The following is a 25,350-nucleotide window of genomic DNA, read 5'->3' as shown; positions in this document are numbered from 1 at the left end:
TTAAAAAATGACAACAACAACAATTCAAGAACAACAACAACATCCACCTCAAAAACTATCTTACCCAATTCATCTACACTTCATTGACATATGTTACAAGATCAAAATAGATCAAAGCAACACAAAAACCGGTCATGGTCTAATTACAACCATGTTCAAAGGTGGTAATTATTCAAATGAGTCCATAATTCAAGAACGCACCATTCTAAATGGGATCACTGGCATGGTTCACCCGGGTGAACTCATGGCAGTTTTAGGTCCATCAGGAAGTGGAAAATCAACCTTTTTAAACGCACTAGCCGGAAGACTATCTTCACATTACTTCACCGGTTCGGTACTTGCAAATGGCCGAAAACTTACAAAAAATGTACTAAAACACACTGGCTTTGTAACACAAGATGATGTTTTGTACCCTCACTTAACAGTGCGGGAAACGTTGATTTTTTGCGCCCTCTTACGTCTCCCGAGGAGCTTGACTCGCCAGGAGAAGATAGAGGTCGCAGATTCTGTTATAACAGAATTAGGATTGTGTAAATGTGAGGATACAATAATTGGAAATACATTTATTCGTGGGGTTTCAGGCGGAGAGAGAAAGCGTGTGAGCATTGCACATGAAATGCTAATAAACCCTAGTTTGTTAATTTTAGATGAGCCGACGTCAGGTCTGGACTCGACATCGGCTCATAAGCTTGTGTCAACCCTATCAGGGTTGGCACATAATAAAGAAAAGACGGTTGTGACGTCAGTTCATCAACCGTCTAGTAGAGTTTTTCAAATGTTTGATACCGTGCTTGTTTTGTCGGAAGGAAGGTGCATTTATTTCGGAAAAGGATGTGATGCAATGAGGTATTTCGATTCGGTCGGTTTTCGGCCAACGTTTCCGATGAACCCTGCTGATTTCTTGCTCGATTTAGCAAATGGTACGTTAATTTAATCTCTTTTGTCCAACTGTTATTTTTTTGGCATTCTTAGGTTGACTTGTTGACTTATTGAGTGTGTCCATTTGTGTTTATATTATTGTGTCGTTGAAATATCAAACAACAGATATTTGCTGCCATGAGATTGAATTATATTGAGATGATGACTATTAGGTAAATAATGCCAAAAACCAATAAATAATGATACTAATGTAAGTATGTATATTGTCATAATTCCGATTCATTAACACCTTTTAAAGATATACTAATGAAGAGATTAAAACGTAACTAATTTATGTGAAGAGAGACTACTCATGCTCTATTTTAAGCTAATTAATTTGGATTACTTTAAATAGTACAATAACCAATAACCATAACCGATATATATTATAAAACGTCATAAATCGTCGCGTTGAACAAAAAAATCTTATCAGTTAGCAAATATATACTATCTATAGTAAGATGTATAGTTTCATTCGTTTTCTTTGATTTTATTTAATTATTTAATGGTGAAAGTGATTGTTGAAGTATTAATTTATTATCAATTATCAAATGAATTAAAAGAAAAATGGTATATTTGAAGTCTTGATCTCTAGCCGCCAAGGTCTAGATCGAGGCCCAACAACTTGTTAAGATAGATACATGCATGCATCTATACGTATAATTTAATTACATGTGAATATTTTTAAAATTGAAAATGAATCAATAAACAAAGTACACGCAGTCACGCACCCTTCGTTAATTTAATTTCATATTTTGAAAATGTAAAAGAACTTTAAGTTAGTGGTAAGAAAGGCGGTGGTGGGAGCATTTAAAAATATACTACGTATTTTTATAGATAAATATCTAGTAAAAAGTAGCTTAAAAAATTACATAATAATCATTGAATATATGATGTATTAAAGTCAAGGCTATATTTTTAGTTTTAGTAAATATAATATAATATAATATACAATACTATGTGGTAACTTGTCTTAAAGTCAAATAATAAAACGGAGTAATAATTATATGTAGTGACTTTTAAAGTCAGATAAATATCTTTATTGATGGCTGACACAATTTTAACTAATGCATAAAGATTTTTCATTTATGGAGTTTAATGTTACTTTATCGTATATATATATTAGACTTTTGCAAAAAAATTGTAATTAAAGGTAAAAACGATTCAAGGTAGTGCAATTGTTAGCCCACATCCTTGTAAAAATTCTTAGCTTCGAATTTTTGTATGATAAAAAAGATTGAAAATAATCATGATGGAGTTCTCTAAACCGAACATGAAAAATCTTAGAAGTATAACTTTGTTATTAAAGTTAAAAACCTAAAGATAAACATTTTTTTAGAAATGAAATTTAAATTTACATACACTTATAATAAAAATAATAATAATAATAATAATAATAATAATAATAATAATAATAATAATAATAATAATAATAATAATAATAATAATAATAATAATTAAAATGAAAATGTGGATATTTATTTGAGGATAAGTTTATAAAAACATAGGGTACACTAAATTTGATGCCGGATTAATTGTCGTGCTATAGAAGAGTAGAAACCGGATATTCGTCGAATTAGTTGAGTGGGGCGCCCGCCTCCAGTGAATTTGTAATTTTTAGTGCAAATTTTTTCGATTTTTCGATTTTGCTTCCGGTGGAATTTTTTTGCCCCACTCTTCATACTTTGCACCAAAACCTTCATATTTTGCCCAAAATCTTTTTATTTTGCCCAAAAAACTTCAAAATTTTGCTCTAAAACCTCCATATTGTGCAAAAAAAATCTCTACGTTTTTAAAAAAATAATCACCTCGGTAAAATTTTCTGGGTCCGCCACTGTGTTAGTGATACTCTAGGTTGTGTCCATGTGGCATAAGTAGAAAGGTGACACGTGTAGATGGTTGTAAACCCATTTGCGTCTATTTTTATCGATCGATCTGTTGGTTCCCAATGCCGGGAAGATATGATTCATAGTTTGGAGTCACTTTGTTTTCATGAATTGCTAGTAACAAAGTCAAAATACACTTGACACTGACACCTATTATAAGTTACGTATATTTATTTTTTATTTCTGTTACTCCTTTATATGACCACTTAAAAACCTATGTATGTTTTTTATAAAATAAATTTAATAATAGTATTAGATAATTTTATCATCATGTATAAAAAATTCACAATAATTTTATTAATAAATTGTAAAAAATAACTTGTTAATGTACATTTAAAATGTATTAAAAATGCGAAAAGTGATTCTGAGAGCTACGTTTAATCATTTATTATAAAATATTAATTTTTCAATTATAATGTAATTTTCATGTTTAAATTCAAATGTTCAATTTAACATAAAAATATATAGTTTTATACGTAGTATTAAAAATATCAACTTTAGAGTTAATGCTTAATTATAGTCCTTAGAGGTATCAGGTATGATTATTATTTTTCTAGAAAAATATTACAGAGTAACAAGTATTACAAATCAAATTATATACGTTTTTGTTGTAATTTGTCCTTATCATGAGTTGGAAAGGGCATCTTTTCCTCAAAGGGAACTAGCAATAATACATGTTACCAGTTATTATAAAGGTTAAATAAGAGTATATTTTGTTCATGATTATTAGTGGGGAATAAAGTTTCTACCATACTTTTTCACGTTTTAAAAAAGTTATAAAAAGGTGTCTTTTTTTATTAGTTTTAATTACTGTTTAATGGAAAATTGTGATAACTTTAATTTTAGATCACAACATTTATATCTAGTGTGCATCCAACTATTTTTTTTTTTTATTTTGTTATAGCTAAAGCTAAACATGTGGAACACACAACATTCTACTGGAATTCGATACTTATTAGATACTTAATTTTTTGTACATATTTCTACAATGCTTCTCTGTACATATTTCTATAATATTTCTGCTTTTCAAAAAAAAAAAAAGATACTTAATTTTTTGATAAGATTATTTCTTTAATTAATCTAGTTTAATGGTTATTTACATTAATTAATTATTAATTAATATTAATATTAATAGTTAGTTTATAGCAAAATGATAGATCATACTCCGTATATAGGTATATAACCTCATTAGTTACTTGGAATACCTACCCTATACAAACCATTGAAGTGTCCTTAGATTACTTTTTTCCCCTTCTTTTTCCTTGTTTTTGTATTGGAGATAATCGACATAATCAATTACTTGGAGTCAAAGACAAGATCAGTAAAATTACAACAATCAATCCTTAATTTAAGGAATACAATATGGAAACATATAAATTAATTATTTTCTAATTTAACTGATCTTGTCTTTGGCTCCAAGTAATTGATTATGTCGATTATCTCCAATATTTTGTGAGATATGAGTCCATTGTCTCCAACATGGTGTACGTGCCACATTTTTGTAATATAAGTTTATCATGTGAAACTTGTTATTAGTAACTAAAACATACTGATATAACATCTCTTAATTTCATTCCAGCTTTCAAATTTACCTAAGTGATTAACGAACCTATTTAGTAAAGTTATCGTCCAATGAACAAGAACACACTACGCTGCTCGTAAGGCATGTATAGTGTCACACCTCCAAAATGGACCAGGGGTAATTGTGACCAATCATATCATAACACAGTTGTATAAGCGAGAACGACTCTAAATGAGACGTTTTATTTATTAAATAAACAGCGGAAGCATTATTCAAAGTTTTACATCATAAGAGTACAGTAAATGGAAAATGTCTTAAACAAAATGATAAATATGAATGATGGACTCCATGCAAGCAGCAAAGCATACATCAATCATCTAGTAGCAAGTAGCAGCTAGCTCAATCATCACCTGAGACAAAACACGCTTAAAGTGTCAACCAAAAAGGTTGAGTGAAATTCATAGGTTTATAAATAATATCCAAAGTTTTAGACCACAAGATTTAGTTTAAATTTGATTGATATAGAAATATCAATCTAAAAGTGTTGCTGCATTTTGTAATATCGCTACTAAACAAGTTTACCCTATGACACATTGTACTGTCAGTGTCGTGGAATCATTATTATGTAACCAAAGACCAACGGTCGAATGGTTAGAGGCGTTACTCTCAATAGGCCTACTCACAATAATTAAGTTTGCATTTAAACGTAGCAATTGACGATATTACGGTAGGGATTTAGCATGAATCAAAGCATGACAGCATAGTTAACAATTTAGTACTTGTGTCTAAGTGTAAAACAGTTATAAAGCAAGCATGTGTCTCACCCCAAAAGTTGTAAAACAGTTATGAAACAGTAAAAAGTGGGGCTATGAAGTTCACCTTAGTAGCACACGAAAGAATTGAACGGAAGGACGTGACCGAGATCTCAACCTAGAGATAGAACGTATGATCAGACATTGCCTAACAGACAATAGTATATAGTACTATATTGATAGTAATGGTTCACTAAAGAATTTCCATTTTCAGAAGGTTACTATTTATGGAAAGTTTCCACTTATAGTAATTTTCCAATTTTAGAAAGTTCGGGTTAATCTTTAGCAAGACGTTGTATAACTTTACTCAAACTTCGTTGCTATCAAATAAGTCAGGAATGACCAGATGTAACCGGGGGCCCAGGATTCTTGACCAGAATCTAAGTCATGGCATTCGAGATCCACAAGCTTACCCATAAATGGCAACCTAGACATCATTCACTTACGACCGTGAGTAGCGATGAAGTTCACATGAATTATACATTATCTTTGATTAACCTTCACTTTAGGTGTATACACACAACGAATTATTAATGTACTTAATAATTATATATGTGATAATATAACCTAAGTTTTATTTAATATTTAGTTATTATACCTTAGTATGTCTTATATATATTAAATATAATTACCTTTAAAAAAATACCTAAATTACTTCAAAAATAATAGTGTTTTATTAATCGAACATTATTCAAAAATGCCTAAATAATAAATTAAATATCTAAAAATTACATACATAATTTTTATAGTCTTAGTTAATCATATAGATTAGTAGAAAAATTTAAGAAAATGTTTTTATTATATTTTTGTATTTATTTTTGTTTTTACCCTTAATGTATTCACAAAACAATTTTAATTCTACATAATTACTAAATAAACCCAAATAATTATTTTTATAATTTTTATAAGTTCTATCAGTCTAATAACCTGTAGAAAAATATTTAAAAAAATATTTTTTTATTTTTTTATATTTATTCTTAATTTACCTTCGAATTTGTAACAACCCGACTTCATAAACCCAAAAACGCGTACCAAAAAAAAAAAATTTATGGCAGTGCATCTGGACGGCGTCCAGAATCCTGGACGGCGTCCAGCTCAGTAATATGGGACGGCATCCAAAGTTTTGGGACGGCGTCCAGCTCAACACAACTGGGACGGCGTCCAATCAATTGGGACGGCGTCCCAATGGCCTTCCAGCTACTGATCACGGGTCCAACTCACACGAGCGGAAAACCCGCTTCCCGACACTTTCAAACGAAAACCTTTTTACCACAAGTCAATATAAGTGAAACTAAGAGATTTTCATCATCAAATCAAGTTTTACATCAACGGGCCCACATCGCCCATTTTACGAGTTTCGTTCTAAAATAAAAGTTTCGACCAAATATAAGTTTAAGTTCCAAACGACACTAGAGCATGGTGTTTGGGGTTAAACTACCCAATCTCGGTCGAACTCCAAAAGCTAACACCCAAAAGCATCCCCTAACAAAACAAGCGGGAGATCACTAATCCAATTGAACGCTCTTACCCTTGTCAACGCCCGAGCCTATAAAAAAGGTAAACAACGAGAGGGTAAGCAAAGCTTAGTGAATGCAATAATTATACGAATACATATATAATTATACCTACTTGCATACACTTACACATCCGCAAACATGCTAGCAAACAACATTAGCTTATCGTCGCAATAACAAACTATAATTCACCAATACCCCCAAGCTAGCATAACATCCGCATATAAATGTAACTCGAATAATATAATATGCTTACAACACAAATAACCATGGTTAACCAATAGTACAAGGGAACGGCGCTCGCGAAAACGCCATCGGTGTTCATAACATCCGTTAGGGCACTTAACACCTCGCACCACTAACCCCTAGGGTGGCACCTTAACACCTCGGCACATCACCCCGAGTGGCATCTTAACACCTCGATGCAACACTCATTATTTTACGGAGTGGTGTCTTAACACCTCGACACTACACTCCTAGGTGGCATCTTAACACCTCGATGCTACACCCGAGTGGCATCTTAACACCTCGATGCTACACTCTTCACGTGAAACGTGGTGTCTTAACACCTCGACACTACACCTTTCACGCTGCAACAAATAGATACATTATATACATACGCATTTAATTATTCCACTCACCTCAAAGTCTTCGTGTAAGATAACCGAACTTGCAACGTCAATGTAACGTACCTATTACATTTTAGCACATAATCAATTCACAACTCAAGTCGGTCAAGCAACTCACTTAACAATCTAGAGTCTTTTGACCCTAAGTGCAATCCCGACCCATTTTGCACCTTTAACCCTAATAATGGGTTAACTTCACCAAAAACCCTAACTTTAGCCAATTAAGGTCTTAACACACTTTTAACCACAAGGTTAACTCGTTTTCATACATGCAAGACAACCTAGGTCATCAAAGACCCATTTGACCCATTTCTAGGTCAACACACCCATTTGGGTCACCCACAACCCAAATCACACCCACTAACATTAACTATAGGTGTATTAGTATTTACTTAGGTCTTTAAGACCCATTTACACCATTTACCCTTTCAAAACCCTAGGTTAGTCACCATTTGGGTCTTCATGACCCAAACTTACCCAAAACCCCCAAATCACTCATACATGGGTTTTATGTACAACATTAACCCAAACCCTAACCCTTAAACATATTTACTAGAGAAATCAATTTTAGGGCTTACCACCACAATCAAAACGAAGCTAACGAGGAGCTGAACAACTTCAATGCTCGAGCTTGAACCCGAAACAAGCTTCTTCCTCTCCTATTTGAGCTTTCTCACACTTAAGAGCACTCTCTCTCTAGAATTAAGGTAGATGATGTTTGGTGGTTGTGAATGGAGTAATGAGACTCCCAAAACTGATCTAGGGCTTTAAAATTCGTCCACCAAGTGAAATTACCAATTTACCCATCTAAAATATTTAAAAGCAAAAAGACATGCCTGCCAGCCATTCTGGACGGCGTCCCAAAATGTTGGACGGCGTCCAGGTCTTCAAACTGGGACGGTGTCCCAAATGTTTGGACGGCGTCCAAACCCAAAAAGAAAACAGGATCTCACAACTCTCCCCCACTTGAACCGGATTGCGACCTCGCAATCCAAGCCGCATGACACGAGGGAAGATAAACTAACACGAACTCTTCGGGTTCCCAAGTGAACTCGGAACCTTTACTTCGCCGCCATTGAACCTTGAAAGTTCTCACCTCTTTATTCCTCAACATTTTCACCTTCTCGTCAAGGATAGCAATCGGTTCCTCGACATATTCTAACTTGTTGTTTAGCTCGATCTCGTCTAAAGGCATCCATGAGGAATCATCCGCAAGACACTTACGGAGGTGGGAAACATGAAATGTATTATGGATCCCCGCAAGCTCTTCGGGTAATTCCAATCGATATGCAACTTCACCAACACGAGCTGAAACCTTGAACGGCCCAATAAACCGAGGAGCTAACTTTCCCCGTTTTCGAAATCGAATAATACCCTTCCATGGCGAAACCTTAAGCATCACCATATCGCCTTCTTGGAACTCAATCAATCGCCTACGTCTATCGGCATACGACTTTTGCCTATCTTGAGCCTTCTTCAAATGTTCCCGAATCAAATCGATCTTGCTATTTGTCTAAAACCAAATCGGTACTCCCGATCTCTCTTTGACCCACTTCTCCCCAACAAACGGGAGTTCGACACCTACGCCCATAAAGCATTTCATAAGGTGGCATCCCGATACTAGTATGATAACTATTATTGTACGAGAATTTCACCAAAGGCAAATGCTCATCCCAACTACCACCAAAGTCAATGATGCACGCCCGTAACATATCTTCCAAAGTTTGATTCGTACGTTCGGTTTGACCGTCCGTTTGAGGATGATACGCCGTGCTCAACTTCAATTGCGTACCCATATCTTCATGAAACTTTTCCCAAAACCGAGATGTAAAACGGGTATCTCAATTCGAAATAATAGATATAGGAACCCCATGTCGCGAGACCACTTCCTTGATAAACAACTTAGCCAAGGCCTCCGACGATATCGCTTCTTTAATGGGAAGAAACAAAGCGCTTTTTGTCAATCGGTCAACTATAACCCAAATCGAATCGAATTGGGTTCTCACCGTTTTAGGTAACTTTGTAATGAAATCCATGGTAATGTGCTCCCATTTCCATTTCGGGATTTCTAACGGTTGCAACTTACCATACGGCTTTTGGTGTTCGGCTTTTACTTGTAAGCACGTGACACATTGCTCAACATACTTCACAACATCACGTTTCATGCCCGGCCACCAATAATCTTTCTTCAAGTCAAGATACATTTTCGTCGCGCCCGGATGAATGGAGTATTTTGACTTATGTGCTTCATCAAGTAGCACTCGTCGGTAATCACCCATCTTAGGCACCCACACCCTTCCTTGGAAAGACAACAAACCACGCGGACCCATAGTAATAAACTCCGATTGGCCCACGATTCGCTCCGTATGCTTGTTGTGAACATAAGCCTCTATTTGAATCTCACCAAGCTTTTCAAGAAAATCGTTGGTAATAATCAAACGTAATGACCCCACTTTTATCGCCGAATGTTGACTCTTTCGACTCAACGCATCCGCGACAACATTCGCCTTACCCGGATGATAAAGTATTTCACAATCGTAGTCTTTCACCACATCCATCCACCTACGTTGGCGATAATTCAAATCTCGTTGATTAAAGAGATGTTTCAAACTCTTATGATCAGAATAAATCGTACACTTGACACCATACAAGTAATGGCGCCAAATTTTCAACGCATGCACTACCGCCGCCAACTCAAGATCATGAGTCGGATACCTCGTTTCATGTTCCTTTAATTGTCGAGAGGCATAAGGGATGACTTTACCTCTTTGCATTAGAACACACCTGAGACCATTTAAGGAAGCATCACAATAAACCACCATGTCTTCAACACCTTCCGGTAACACTAACACCGGAGCTTGACACAACTTCTCTTTTAACAATTGAAAAGCAATTTCTTGCTCGTTCTCCCAACCAAACCTCGCATTCTTCCTTGTCAATTTCGTCAACGAAGAAGCGATCTTAGAAAAATCTTGGATAAACCGACGATAATAACCGGCCAATCCGAGAAAACTTCGGATTTCCGTAGGCGTAGTCGGTCGTCCCCAACTCTTCACCGTTTCGATCTTCCCCGGATCTACTTGAATACCGTTTTCGTTCACAATATGACCAAGGAATTGAACTTCCCTTAGCCAAAATTCACATTTGGAGAACTTTGCATACAACTTCTCCTTTCGTAGCGTCTTCAATACTTCACGCAAATGATGTTCATGTTCGTTCATACTTTTCGAGTAGACTAGTATGTCGTCAATGAACACTATTACCGACTTGTCCAACATAGGTTGGCACACTCGGTTCATAAGATCCATGAATGCCGCCGGTGCATTCGTAAGACCAAAGGGCATAACTACAAACTCATAATGCCCGTAACGCGTTCGAAAAGCCGTTTTCTCTATGTCTTCCTCACGGACCCGCATTTGGTGATCGCCGGACCGTAGGTCGATCTTAGAGAAATACGTTGCACCTTGAAGTTGATCAAATAAATCGTCAATCCTAGGTAATGGATAACGATTCTTGATCGTCACTTTATTCAACTCACGGTAATCAATGCACATACGCATACTACCATCTTCCTTATTCACAAATAACACCGGAGCGCCCCACGGTGAAGCACTCGGTCGAATAAAACCCTTCTCGAGAAACTCTTGGGTTTGATTTAACAACTCTTGCATTTCCGTTGGTGCTAAACGATAAGGAGTTTTAGCAATGCGGGTAGCCCCCGGAACCAACTCGATGCGAAATTCAACTTGTCTTTCCGCCGGAACACCCGGTAATTCGTCCGGAAAAACGTCTTCGAATTCACTAACAACCGGAATTTCACGAATAGGTGGTGGCTCATTGCGAGTATCAACAACATGAGCAAGGAAAGCCATGCCACCGGTAACAACAAAACGACGTGCCCGTGCAAAAGTGCATATCGGCACCGGTCTCCTTCGCTTATCACCATGAATAATTAACTCTCCCCCACTTAGGGTCTTCACACGAATAAACTTATCATGGCATGCAATATCGGCTCTATAACGATTGAGCCAATCCATACCAACGACAATATCAAAGTCGCCCAAGGTCATTGGAATAAGATCAATTTTAAAGGTTTCGGCACCAAAAACAACATCACAATTTTCACACACATCAACCACTAGCACCGTCTTGCCGTCCGCTATTTCGACTTCTATCGGACGACTTAACTTAGCTAACGGTCTATTAAGTTTAGGCACAAATTTAGGAGACACAAACGACAAATTTGCACCGCTATCGAAAAGAATCCTTGCCGGATTAGAATTAACCATGTAAGTACCTGAGACAACTTCGTGCGATTGTTTGGCTTCATCATTGGTCATCAAATAGTTGCGACCCCTAGCCGTACCCGCCGCCTTCTCTAACTGTTTCACATTGTCGTTTCGCAAGTCGGGACACTCCGGCTTCTTATGCCCTTCTTTGCCGCAATTAAAACAAGTGACTTTGTTTCCGGAACGTGGTTTCGGACACTCACGAGCCATATGACCCGGTTGCCCACAATTGTAGCACGTATAAGAAAACCCGCCGGTAGTGCCCTTCTTTGCACTATTGACACTTTCGGCCCCCCTCTTGCTCTTGCTCTTCTTGCTTGAGGCGTTAGAGTAACTAAAACCTTCAAATTTTCTTTTGGAAAATATGAAATCACTCTTTCTTGGAACCTCCGGCTCAAAACCCCGAGCCAACTCGAACAATTCATCAAAAGACTTAGCCATACCCCGACTAATCTTCCCCTTGTACTCATCATTCAAAGTACGGTAGAAATCCTTCATGAGCTTATGATCATCACCAAGATATTCCGGGCAAAAACGAGTCTTTGCCAAGAATGTAGACTTAAGAGTAACTAAGTCCATTGAGCCTTGTTGCAAATGGTGCAACTCGTCCCGGATTCTATCGAGATCGGAAGAAGTTCGGTATTCCTTGAAAAACTCCTTCTTAAACTCTTCCCACGTCAAGCCCATACATTGTTCCTCACCATACAAGTTGATTTTATCATCCCACCATAACTTAGCCTCTTCTCGTAGCATGCTAGAGCCATACCTCGCCTTCTTTTCGGGAGGACATTCCGCGGTACGGAAAGCTCCCTCAATATCGGAGATCCAACATGTACTTTTTAAAGGATCCCGCACCCCATTAAACATTGGGGGTTGAGCATCCTTGAAGTTCTTGTAGTGGAAGTCCCGCCTTCCTTCACCTCCTTCACCGCGAGGGTAGATATTCCTAGCGTCAAGGGCCTCTTCGATAGTGGCCTTCATTCGTTCATTTATCAAATCGGTCACCTGCCCATCGACCGAATCTTGAAAGACCTTTCGGACGTCCGTAAGAAAATCCGCTTTTAACTTTTTAAAGACGGCCTCAACCTTGGCCGAAAACTCGGCGTCCTCGCTTGTACTTCCGTTATCATGATCGGGACCGTTTCTCGTCTTCATTCTATAAAACGAAATAGGTTAAACCATAAAAACGAAAGGACAATTTACATATGTATAAACATATGTGCCACACTACTCTATCTCGCTCAACAATCGTCGTACATTGCTTGTTTAACACGATTTGCACCCGTAACAACGGTAGCTACTCGTTGTTACGCGAGCACGTCGCATTCACTTGCTAGTACAACGTCCGTCTTGCTTGATGATTGCTAAACACAACACAAAACAATTAGCACAAGGTTAATTCTCATAAACCAAAGCACTAACAATTCCCGATTAGACCCAAAGACCTACAAGTCCCGCATAAGGCGCTCACACAATAAAGTCTAAGTCTAGGCACCTATCTCAAGTCGCCTAAATCCCTAAGACCATGCTCTGATACCACTTGTAACAACCCGACTTCATAAACCCAAAAACGCGTACCAAATTTTTTTTTTTTTATGGCAGTGCATCTGGACGGCGTCCAGAATCCTGGACGGCGTCCAGCTCAGTAATATGGGACGGCGTCCAAAGTTTTGGGACGGCGTCCAGCTCAACACAACTGGGACGTCGTCCAATCAATTGGGACGGCGTCCCAATGGCCTTCCAGCTACTGATCACGGGTCCAACTCACACGAGCGGAAAACCCGCTTCCCGACACTTTCAAACGAAAACCTTTTTACCACAAGTCAATATAAGTGAAACTAAGAGATTTTCATCATCAAATCAAGTTTTACATCAACGGGCCCACATCGCCCATTTTACGAGTTTCGTTCTAAAATAAAAGTTTCGACCAAATATAAGTTTAAGTTCCAAACGACACTAGAGCATGGTGTTTGGGGTTAAACTACCCAATCTCGGTCGAACTCCAAAAGCTAACACCCAAAAGCATCCCCTAACAAAACAAGCGGGAGATCACTAATCCAATTGAACGCTCTTACCCTTGTCAACGCCCGAGCCTATAAAAAAAGGTAAACAACGAGAGGGTAAGCAAAGTTTAGTGAATGCAATAATTATACGAATACATATATAATTATACCTACTTGCATACACTTACACATCCGCAAACATGCTAGCAAACAACATTAGCTTATCGTCGCAATAACAAACTATAATTCACCAATACCCCCAAGCTAGCATAACATCCGCATATAAATGTAACTCGAATAATATAATATGCTTACAACACAAATAACCATGGTTAACCAATAGTACAAGGGAACGGCGCTCGCGAAAACGCCATCGGTGTTCATAACATCCGTTAGGGCACTTAACACCTCGCACCACTAACCCCTAGGGTGGCACCTTAACACCTCGGCACATCACCCCGAGTGGCATCTTAACACCTCGATGCAACAATCATTATTTTACGGAGTGGTGTCTTAACACCTCGACACTACACTCCTAGGTGGCATCTTAACACCTCGATGCTACACCCGAGTGGCATCTTAACACCTCGATGCTACACTCTTCACGTGAAACGTGGTGTCTTAACACCTCGACACTACACCTTTCACGCTACAACAAATAGATACATTATATACATACGCATTTAATTATTCCACTCACCTCAAAGTCTTCGTGTAAGATAACCGAACTTGCAACGTCAATGTAACGTACCTATTACATTTTAGCACATAATCAATTCACAACTCAAGTCGGTCAAGCAACTCACTTAACAATCTAGAGTCTTTTGACCCTAAGTGCAATCCCGACCCATTTTGCACCTTTAACCCTAATAATGGGTTAACTTCACCAAAAACCCTAACTTTAGCCAATTAAGGTCTTAACACACTTTTAACCACAAGGTTAACTCGTTTTCATACATGCAAGACAACCTAGGTCATCAAAGACCCATTTGACCCATTTCTAGGTCAACACACCCATTTGGGTCACCCACAACCCAAATCACACCCACTAACATTAACTATAGGTGTATTAGTATTTACTTAGGTCTTTAAGACCCATTTACACCATTTACCCTTTCAAAACCCTAGGTTAGTCACCATTTGGGTCTTCATGACCCAAACTTACCCAAAACCCCCAAATCACTCATACATGGGTTTTATGTACAACATTAACCCAAACCCTAACCCTTAAACATATTTACTAGAGAAATCAATTTTAGGGCTTACCACCACAATCAAAACGAAGCTAACGAGGAGCTGAACAACTTCAATGCTCGAGCTTGAACCCGAAACAAGCTTCTTCCTCTCCTATTTGAGCTTTCTCACACTTAAGAGCACTCTCTCTCTAGAATTAAGGTAGATGATGTTTGGTGGTTGTGAATGGAGTAATGAGACTCCCAAAACTGATCTAGGGCTTTAAAATTCGTCCACCAAGTGAAATTACCAATTTACCCATCTAAAATATTTAAAAGCAAAAAGACATGCCTACCAGCCATCCTGGACGGCGTCCCAAAATGTTGGACGGCGTCCAGGTCTTCAAACTGGGACGGCGTCCCAAATGTTTGGACGGCGTCCAAACCCAAAAAGAAAACAGGATCTTACAGAATTACATAATAATAGAGTTTAATTATATAATAAATACCAATTCGACCCAAGTAATTATTTTTATAATTTTTTCAGATCTATATAAGTTTTAAAAACTCAGAAAAAATTATATATATTTTATTTTTGGTTAAAAGTATTTATTACGAATTTTACATTATTTTTACGTTTAAACACTATATAATTCGTATTTAATTATAAATAATATTCCATAAATTATCAAAATTATTTTTATGCATCATAACACTTATAATACTAATTATAACATATAAACATAATTAATTTTGAATTTTACAAAGAATATACAATAAATATAAATATAAATGACAATATTGAAAAAAATTAATAAAAATAGAAAGTACCTCAAATTTTCTTCAAGGTTTTGAGAGAATAACTTAAGTTTTTGTGTTTAGCAAGAAAAAATGAATGAGGAGCCATGTATTTATAGGTAAAAAATGGTTGGTGAAAAGAAAAAAAATAATAAAATAAAGGTGCCAATTTTGACAAAATTATAAAAACATGTTAAAAATGTTTTTAATAAGTTTTTGTTTTTGAAAATATTTAGTCAAAATTCATGGGCTCATTATTTAATTTATTAAAAAAAATCTTATTTCTTTTTTTTATTTTTTTTATAAGCTAAAAATATATATAATGATTAAAATAACTTATCATTTAATTAATAATTATGTTACATATAGTTTTAAATATAATACGCATTAATATTAACTAAAGTTATTTTATATAATTAGTGTAAACTTTAGTTAACAGAACGTGTCAACTAAAAATAAATATTTGATCAACGTCGAATTTAATTATATATTACGTATGGATAACAACCCTATAGTCAAATTAGTCAATTCAGGTATGGAAATATGAGAGTTGTTATAGTACCTATCCGTTAAAAGAAATTTCGTCCCGAAATTTAGTTGTTGCCATTAATCGGTGTTGTTCGTACATAGACGAGGATATTTACGTTTTATTTGGTTTTCACGTTCCCAGGTATGCTCGGGGCCTTGCGTGAATTCCAACGGATAGAATATTGTTCTGTTTCAAGAATTAAAATCATACATACCATAATTTCTACAAGTTCTTCTACGACGTGCATTTTATTATTAATGCGGAGATCATTCAAAATGATGATGTTATACAAGTCATTTCAGTAAATTGGATATATAAAATGTGTTATGAATAATATCGAGCTCATTTAAATCTTGAGCGTTTATGCCACCACGCTAGGGTAGACAAAATAGATAGGAGTTCATGAAAATCATAGTCGTGAAATTTGATAGAGATTGTCATTCTTTACAACAAGAATGATGAATATGAGTTGAAAATATTGTTTTATCAACATTGAGTAATATGGATAAAACGATTCGATTATAGGAAGAGTATAAATGAAGTTATCTTAAAAGTTTGAAATAAGGAAATATCAGTTTGCCTTAACTTTTGACATAATTAAAGGTGATTTCTGGAATTCAAGGGATTTAAAGGAAATCTTTATAATCTGTATAAGATTTGATTCTCCGGTAATTAAGAAAATTAAAATTGCCTTGATTGTTGTGTCTAGAATTTTGCTATAAATTAGCTTCTTCTGTTTCATTATCTTCGCCACTTCTATACTTTCTTTCTCGATTCATACTTTCAAAGATTGTGAAAATGCTCCATCCAGTTCTTATCCTGAATATTTTTCTGACTATCGTTTCTGTCATTCTTCTTTTTCATTTACCCCCAGAGGAATCTGTTTACTTCTACAATTACCTTGGGGTTATAGTGTTTTTAATTCTCCCGTGTCTTTATGTTGCTATACGCATTGATATACACGGTTTGTAATTTCCGTGTTGTTATCGGGCTTTATATTTTCCCTTATATGTCGGAGCTCTATGCTCTTGTTTTTCCTTCCCGACTTCAAGTCAAGCGAATAATGGTCTAGAATTTGTAGGTATGGAGTTTCGAATGATCATAATATACAAAGCAGAAGGAAAGGTAATAGCACGATTTGATTTGTCAAATTACTAGAATTACTAAGGATAGAACTATCAAGAATATATGTTCTTGATATGTTCAGAGGTTAAGTAGAATGTAAAAGTCATGTAACATGGCAAATGATGATTATAAACAGTCTATGAATCATCATCTTCTATTAAAAATTTAGCATGACTTACTGTAATATAATCATGTTGGCCTGACGTCATTATATTATACTAACTCCGGCTTCAATTCCCAACACTACCTCAAATCATTCAAAATTTAAACTTGTATGTTATAGAAATATAGAAACTAAAATAGTTTCCTTTATTATGTAACACAGATAGTGCGAAGTGATAAATAATTTCGGACAATAATAGTTATGAAGGTATCTTCAGAAATACAGAGGATATTTATAACGAAAGATACGATGATATCTTAGAATTTTCTAAGATCCAATGATAATGAGGAAAATTCTTCTGTAAGGATTTAGAATGCGTAAGGAGATCTTTTGTGGTTTTCATCAGAATTCGAATCATCTAGATTCTTTGATTACAGGTTTAATCCTTGTGATTTGTCCATGGTCTCCTTCATGGTTAGCTCAATCCGTTTTTCAGTTCTAAATCTGAGCTTTTTCAATATGTCATTCTTTATCATCAAACTTTTGGCCATTAAGACCACCTATAGCTTTTGCTGCTTCGTCAGCATTCTCAAGATTAACGAATCTGAATCATTGATTATCAATCCGAGATGTTTTCAAGAATTTTGAATTTGAAGTGTTTAAGCATAGGATGTAACCATCAATGGTTCTAATTTTGGTGGTTTAACGTGATAATTCATCACAAAATACGAATGAATATATATATGAATTTAGTAATCTTTAGAAAGATAAGACCTGCTAAAGCTTTACTTGGATTCTGATATGTCAAAATTAGAATATGTAATTGAATTTGTACGAAAATGGTTGTTCTTTAGTGAACGGATACATATATCTTGTGAACGTAAGTAGTATAGTTACTGATTATTGAATCAGAATTGAAGAATGTACAATGCGACATATTAATGTGAGATATAAATATTTCTCGGGTATTACCTACCCGATAAAATATTTTCACAATTAACAGTTTGTACAAAAGAACTTTAATTACAATATTTATGGAGATATACGTTCATATATATATTCTTCAAATATAATATAGATTTAATGAGTTAACATAATATTAAAATCATTTGATTTGCGGTTGGAACAAGAATAAATAATCTTCAAAACTTGAGAGATTACATAATCGTCGCGAAATATTTCTTTAATGGAGTTATGAATCAATATTTCATCATTCATTGTTATTGATATACCTCGGTATATGATGTTGGTGCTCGTGGAATTCTTGTGAAATTCACAAGACACAAATAATGTTTTCTAAAAAGTTTCGAGTACATCGAAAATGGAAGTGTAAAGTCAGACATGTATTTGAATAATACACTTGATTTATTATGAAATGGAGTTTATTGTGCTGAAGCAGTGATTAATGATCATTAAGTCATTAACGAAGGATGTACATTATAGCATATTAGTGATATGAATTAACCAAGTAGTACATACTAGTTAAGATTTACACGTAATAGCTTAGTACGAAAAGATTTATTATTGTTCCAATCCATATATATAAAGTATACATATATAGTTCTTTAGGAAGAATGAGTCAATACATCTTAACTCATTATTACTAATATTCCTTGGTATCTATGGGCGTATGATGTTGATATCCGAGGTACAGATTATGGTGTTTGTTATTGGTGAAGCTGATGTTGTTGGTGGTGATGCTGTTGGTACTGGTTATGCTGTTGGTGCTGCTGCTGGTGTTCGTAGGTTTCGCACCATATTCTCCAGAGCCACCACTCGAGCGCGAAGCTCATTGACTTCTTTTATTATTCCGGGGTGATTGGCGGTTCGGACAAGTGGATGAATAAGATCTAGAATTTTAGATATTATATATTCGTGACTGGATACCCTGGAAATGAGGGTGAAAATAGTGTTCCGAACGGGTTCGCCGGTAAGTGCTTCAGGTTCTTCACCAAGAGGTGAATTCGGTTGGTGGAAGGGATCACCTTCTTCTTGTCTCCATTGATTAAGTTTACTACGAACTCATCCCCAATTCATCCAAAATAGATGATGACTAATTGGTTGGTTCATTCCTGGTTATGCTGCCATTGGAGCTCGAGGAGTTCGAGGAATCATGTGAGAAATCCATATTATCTGATCGGAATAAGGGTTTTTGTTATGAGATGAGTGTTGAATATTGAATGATATATTTGTCTTCTTGATATACGTATATATAGCAAAAAGATTTTCGTAATTTACGGAGGAAATTTAGGAAAAGTGTTAGACAAAGTTTATTAAGATAGATATGATAAGATATAATAAGATATGATGTGTCTATAATCCAATAATAGCAGTATGACGTGTCGAGATCATAAAATGATAAGTATGTAATCTGATAATCTTTTGATTAAAGACTTTCAATTCGTAATGGCCTATTCAGGTCTAGGGGCTTGAGCTATAGGATCCGTTAAATCGGTAATCCAAACCCTTCCATTCTAGAGTTTCGTAGACGCCATCCGTCAAGAAAATTCAATAACGAGAAATAAAAGGTATAAAAGTAATGAATATGAGTAGTGATGACATTATAATGTCTTTGAGATTCTCGATAACTCGATGACATTTTTCGGTTCGCAAACTGATGCATAAAGGCATAAAGCATATAGGTACGTGATATAACAAGGAGTTATATACGTTTGAGTATGAATAGTAACAAATATAGGAGTTTAAAAAATTCATGGATAATATTTCATGTAATACATAATACACAAAACCATGATAAATGACATAGGAATGTCGAGAACGGTGTCGCATTTAAATGTGGTGGCGGAATTGAATAGTACTTAGGAGAATGAGCAGAGTTCTTAGATTGGCTCGGCATTCTAAGATAAGTAAAGTTTCTAAAGTATAGTGTAGCATTTAACAGTTAAAGGCAACAATTAAAGGCACTATAGTCAAAGGAAATTGTAGTCCTACATTGCTAAGGTACCTAATTGTATAAGGCACACATAAGATGCAATCCTGGTTCTCTACAACAACCTGCTCTGATACCAATCTGTCACACCCCCAAAATGGACCAGGGGTAATTGTGACCAATCATATCATAACACAGTTGTATAAGCGAGAACGACTCTAAATGAGACGTTTTATTTATTAAATAAACAGCGGAAGCATTATTCAAAGTTTTACATCATAAGAGTACAGTAAATGGAAAATGTCTTAAACAAAATGATAAATATGAATGATGGACTCCATGCAAGCAGCAAAGCATACATCAATCATCTAGTAGCAAGTAGCAGCTAGCTCAATCATCACCTGAGACAAAACACGCTTAAAGTGTCAACCAAAAAGGTTGAGTGAAATTCATAGGTTTATAAATAATATCCAAAGTTTTAGACCACAAGATTTAGTTTAAAGTTGATTGATATAGAAATATCAATCTAAAAGTGTTGCTGCATTTTGTAATATCGCTACTAAACAAGTTTATCCTATGACACATTGTACTGTCAGTGTCGTGGAATCATTATTATGTAACCAAAGACCAACGGTCGAATGGTTAGAGGCGTTACTCTCAATAGGCCTACTCACAATAATTAAGTTTGCATTTAAACGTAGCAATTGACGATATTACGGTAGGGATTTAGCATGAATCAAAGCATGACAGCATAGTTAACAATTTAGTACTTGTGTCTAAGTGTAAAATAGTTATAAAGCAAGCATGTGTCTCACCCCAAAAGTTGTAAAACAGTTATGAAACAGTAAAAAGTGGGGCTATGAAGTTCACCTTAGTAGCACACGAAAGAATTGAACGGAAGGACGTGACCGAGATCTCAACCTAGAGATAGAACGTATGATCAGACATTGCCTAACAGACAATAGTATATAGTACTATATTGATAGTAATGGTTCACTAAAGAATTTCCATTTTCAGAAGGTTACTATTTATGGAAAGTTTTCACTTATAGTAATTTTCCAATTTTAGAAAGTTCGGGTTAATCTTTAGCAAGACGTTGTATAACTTTACTCAAACTTCGTTGCTATCAAATAAGTCAGGAATGACCAGATGTAACCGGGGGCCCAGGATTCTTGACCAGAATCTAAGTCATGGCATTCGAGATCCACAAGCTTACCCATAAATGGCAACCTAGACATCATTCACTTACGACCGTGAGTAGCGATGAAGTTCACATGAATTATACATTATCTTTGATTAACCTTCACTTTAGGTGTATACACACAACGAATTATTAATGTACTTAATAATTATATATGTGATAATATAACCTAAGTTTTATTTAATATTTAGTTATTATACCTTAGTATGTCTTATATATATTAAATATAATTACCTTTAAAAAAATACCTAAATTACTTCAAAAATAATAGTGTTTTATTAATCGAACATTATTCAAAAATGTCTAAATAATAAATTAAATATCTAAAAATTACATACATAATTTTTATAGTCTTAGTTAATCATATAGATTAGTAGAAAAATTTAAGAAAATGTTTGTATTATATTTTTGTATTTATTTTTATTTTTACCCTTAATGTATTCACAAAATAATTTTAATTCTACATAATTACTAAATAAACCCAAATAATTATTTTTATAATTTTTATAAGTTTCTATCAGTCTAATAACCTGTAGAAAAATATTTAAAAAAATATTTTTTTATTATTTTATAATTATTCTTAATTTACCTTCGAATTACATAATAATAGAGTTTAATTATATAATAAATACCAATTCGACCCAAGTAATTATTTTTATAATTTTTTCAGATCTATATAAGTTTTAAAAACTCAGAAAAAAATTATATATATTTTATTTTTGGTTAAAAGTATTTATTACGAATTTTACATTATTTTTACGTTTAAACACTACATAATTCGTATTTAATTATAAATAATATTCCATAAATTATCAAAATTATTTTTATGCATCATAACACTTATAATACTAATTATAACATATAAACATAATTAATTTCGAATTTTACAAAGAATATACAATAAATATAAATATAAATGACAATATTGAAAAAAATTAATAAAAATAGAAAGTACCTCAAATTTTCTTCAAGGTTTTGAGAGAATAACTTAAGTTTTTGTGTTTGGCAAGAAAAAATGAATGAGGAGCCATGTATTTATAGGTAAAAAATGGTTAGTGAAAAGAAAAAAAAAATAATAAAATAAAGGTGCCAATTTTGACAAAATAATAAAAACATGTTAAAAATGTTTCTAATAAGTTTTTGTTTTTGAAAATATTTAGTCAAAATTCATGGGCTCATTATTTAATTTATTAAAAAAAATCTTATTTATTTTTTTTTTTTATAAGCTAAAAATATATATAATGATTAAAATAACTTATATTTAATTAATAATTATGTTACATATAGTTTTAAATATAATATAATACGCATTAATATTAACTAAAGTTATTTTATATAATTAGTGTAAACTTTAGTTAACAGAACGTGTCAACTAAAAATAAATATTTGATCAACGTCGAATTTAATTATATATTACGTATGGATAACAACCTTATAGTCAAATTAGTCAATTCAGGTATGGAAATATGAGGGTTGTTATACATAGTAGCAAGATATGTTAACAAGTATTGTTTGAAATTTGGTTATCATTTGGTTATTGCTTTTCATGTTAATTTATATATACAAGTAACATAGTATGTTTAATGATAAACATCAACTTATACTTTTTTGTTACGGCAAATACCATACTTATTGAGTAGTCAAAGATATAATCAAAAACGATCACAGAGTAATCACATACATCTAAATAATAATGTTCACCCTTCCCCTGTAAACTAAGATAAAAAAAAAAAAAAAAAAAAAAAAAAAAGTGATCCATTTTGAGTACTATTAATTAAATAATCCATATATATTCCATTTAGTTACCGTCAATCAAATTATAATTCCCACTTTTTGAAAAGGGTTCTTTTAATAATTAAGGTTGTCAAATCAAGTTAATAGTCGTATATTTTTATGCACAACATGAGTGATCATCAGCCAACCAATATAGTCATATCATAAAAAGCCAAATACAACCATATAATATCGTTTATATATTTATATATTGATTATTTAATTTAATTATATATACATGTATGATAATTGATAAGTTGTACATGGAAACGTGTCGATCTAGCCTGTTTTTGTGATTGGAAGTTTGTAAAACAGCTCCTTTTAACTGTAAGATGGAAATAAATATATATGAATGACTGTAGTCACATGTTATGGGGGTCAATAATAATACTATTAAAGTGACACACTTTTGTGATAATAAAGTTGTTTAGGGTGTGGGTGGTTGTCGTTTATCCCATTAGTAGTGATTTAAGTGCACTAGTACTTTACAACACCAACATATATTATACATCTTTTCTTAGTTTATATATCTACATCTTTCGTTTATAGTGGTTTCTCACCTTTTTTATAGCTTACACATCTTTCATTTTATATGAAACCGATTAGCCAGTACGTGGATGACGTGTTGATATCATATAAGAGGTCACAAGTTCAAACGTCACTAGGAACACATTTTGAGGTAGCTAGAAAAAGGGTCAGAAATCATGGGATAAACCAGTTATGTCACGTACATTTGAGCAAAAATATTTAGAATGACAAAGGAAACGGTTGAAAACGGTCACGATATAACTCGATTTAACTGCGTACATACATCTGAGTAAACATACTCGCCTTTTTTCGAGCAGCCTTAACGGGAATATCCTTATACGTTGACCAAAAAGTTACATAAAAAAGCATCTATTGTTTATTTTAAATGGTCAAGGAAAATTTTGCCTTTGTGCATGTGTAGATGTTATATATGCAGTCAAACATTATCCCATTAGATTTGCTTTTTAGTTGTTTTATGTTTATGATGCATGATCAAACACTTTGTGCTAACTTTAACGATTTAATCCTGCCAGGTGTATTGCAACACGACTCGATAACTGAAAAAGACAGACCAAACATAAGGAACACTTTGACATCTTCGTACAACGATTTACTAGCGTCGAAAATAAAGGAAGCGTGCTTAGATACCGCGTCGAAAGAACATACGCCGGTAAAGAATCTAGAACCAAAACAATACAGAACGAGATGTGCAAACGGTGTCAACACGTGGTTTAACGAGTTCACAATTTTAATCCAACGAAGCCTTAAAGAAAGAAAGCACGAAACTTTCAATCCCCTTCGTGTTATCCAAGTAATCACAGCCGCATTGTTAGCTGGCACTATGTGGTGGCATTCAGATTATAGGGACATACAAGATAGACTTGGTTTACTATTCTTCTTTTCGATTTTTTGGGGTGTTTTTCCATCGTTTAACGCAGTTTTTGCGTTCCCGCAAGATCGAGCTGTGTTCACTAAAGAACGAGCTTCCGGTATGTATTCACTTTCGTCGTATTTTATGGCTCGAATCGTTGGAGATGCACCTATGGAACTAATTCTACCAACTCTGTTTCTCACCATAACTTATTGGATGTGTGGGCTAAAACCCGAACCATGGGCCTTTGTTTTAACATTGGTGATATTATTAGCGTACGTACTTGTCTCGCAAGGACTTGGATTTGCAGTTGGTGCGATTATAATGGACGCTAAACAAGGGTCTACAGTAGTAACTGTGACCATGTTAGCTTTTGTGTTAACAGGAGGTTATTATGTGCATAAAGTGCCTGCTTTTATGGCTTGGATGAAATACATTTCTTCGACGTTTTATAGTTACAGATTACTAATTCACGTGCAATATGGGCAAGGATGGGATATATGGTATTTGTTGGGGTGTTTCCGATATGCAGATAAACATGCGAGTTGTAAGTTCATTGAAGACGATATTGAAGGTCAAATGTCGATTGGTACGTGTATAGGTGTTTTGGTTATTATGTTCTTTGGTTATAGATTATTGGCTTACCTTGCGCTTAGGCGAATTAAGGTGTAAGTGAACGAAATAAAGGTTTTTTTGTGACTAGTGATCGATATTGGTGTAACAGTAGGATGAAACGCCCACATGATGTTGCGGTTAACAAATTCAAGGAACCATACTTGAATAAATG

At 34.5% G+C, this 25,350-nt stretch overlaps 1 protein-coding gene across 1 annotated transcript; it reads left to right on the top strand.

Annotated features, from left to right (window-relative positions):
* LOC139892221 (ABC transporter G family member 25-like) lies at positions 1-25,350 on the top strand. The gene is made up of 2 exons (XM_071875266.1): positions 1-920; positions 24,226-25,350. The coding sequence occupies exons 1-2, from the start codon at positions 8-10 to the stop codon at positions 25,233-25,235; spliced, it is 1,923 nt and encodes a 640-aa protein (XP_071731367.1). The 5' UTR covers positions 1-7; the 3' UTR covers positions 25,236-25,350.

Source organism: Rutidosis leptorrhynchoides, chromosome 2 (assembly GCF_046630445.1).
Source record: "Rutidosis leptorrhynchoides isolate AG116_Rl617_1_P2 chromosome 2, CSIRO_AGI_Rlap_v1, whole genome shotgun sequence".
In the NCBI taxonomy this organism is placed as follows: Eukaryota; Viridiplantae; Streptophyta; class Magnoliopsida; order Asterales; family Asteraceae; genus Rutidosis; species Rutidosis leptorrhynchoides.
The sequence above is the reverse complement of the archived record's forward strand: the minus strand, read 5'-3'. Positions and strand labels throughout refer to the sequence as shown.

What these genes read in the sequence shown, in the direction of transcription:
- LOC139892221 (XM_071875266.1), top strand. Translation starts at nt 8, where the DNA reads ATGACAACAACAACAATTCAAGAACAACAACAACATCCACCTCAAAAA. An exon ending in CTTGCTCGATTTAGCAAATG is followed by an intron (nt 921 to 24,225) that starts GTACGTTAATTT and finishes TAATCCTGCCAG; the next exon opens with GTGTATTGCAACACGACTCG.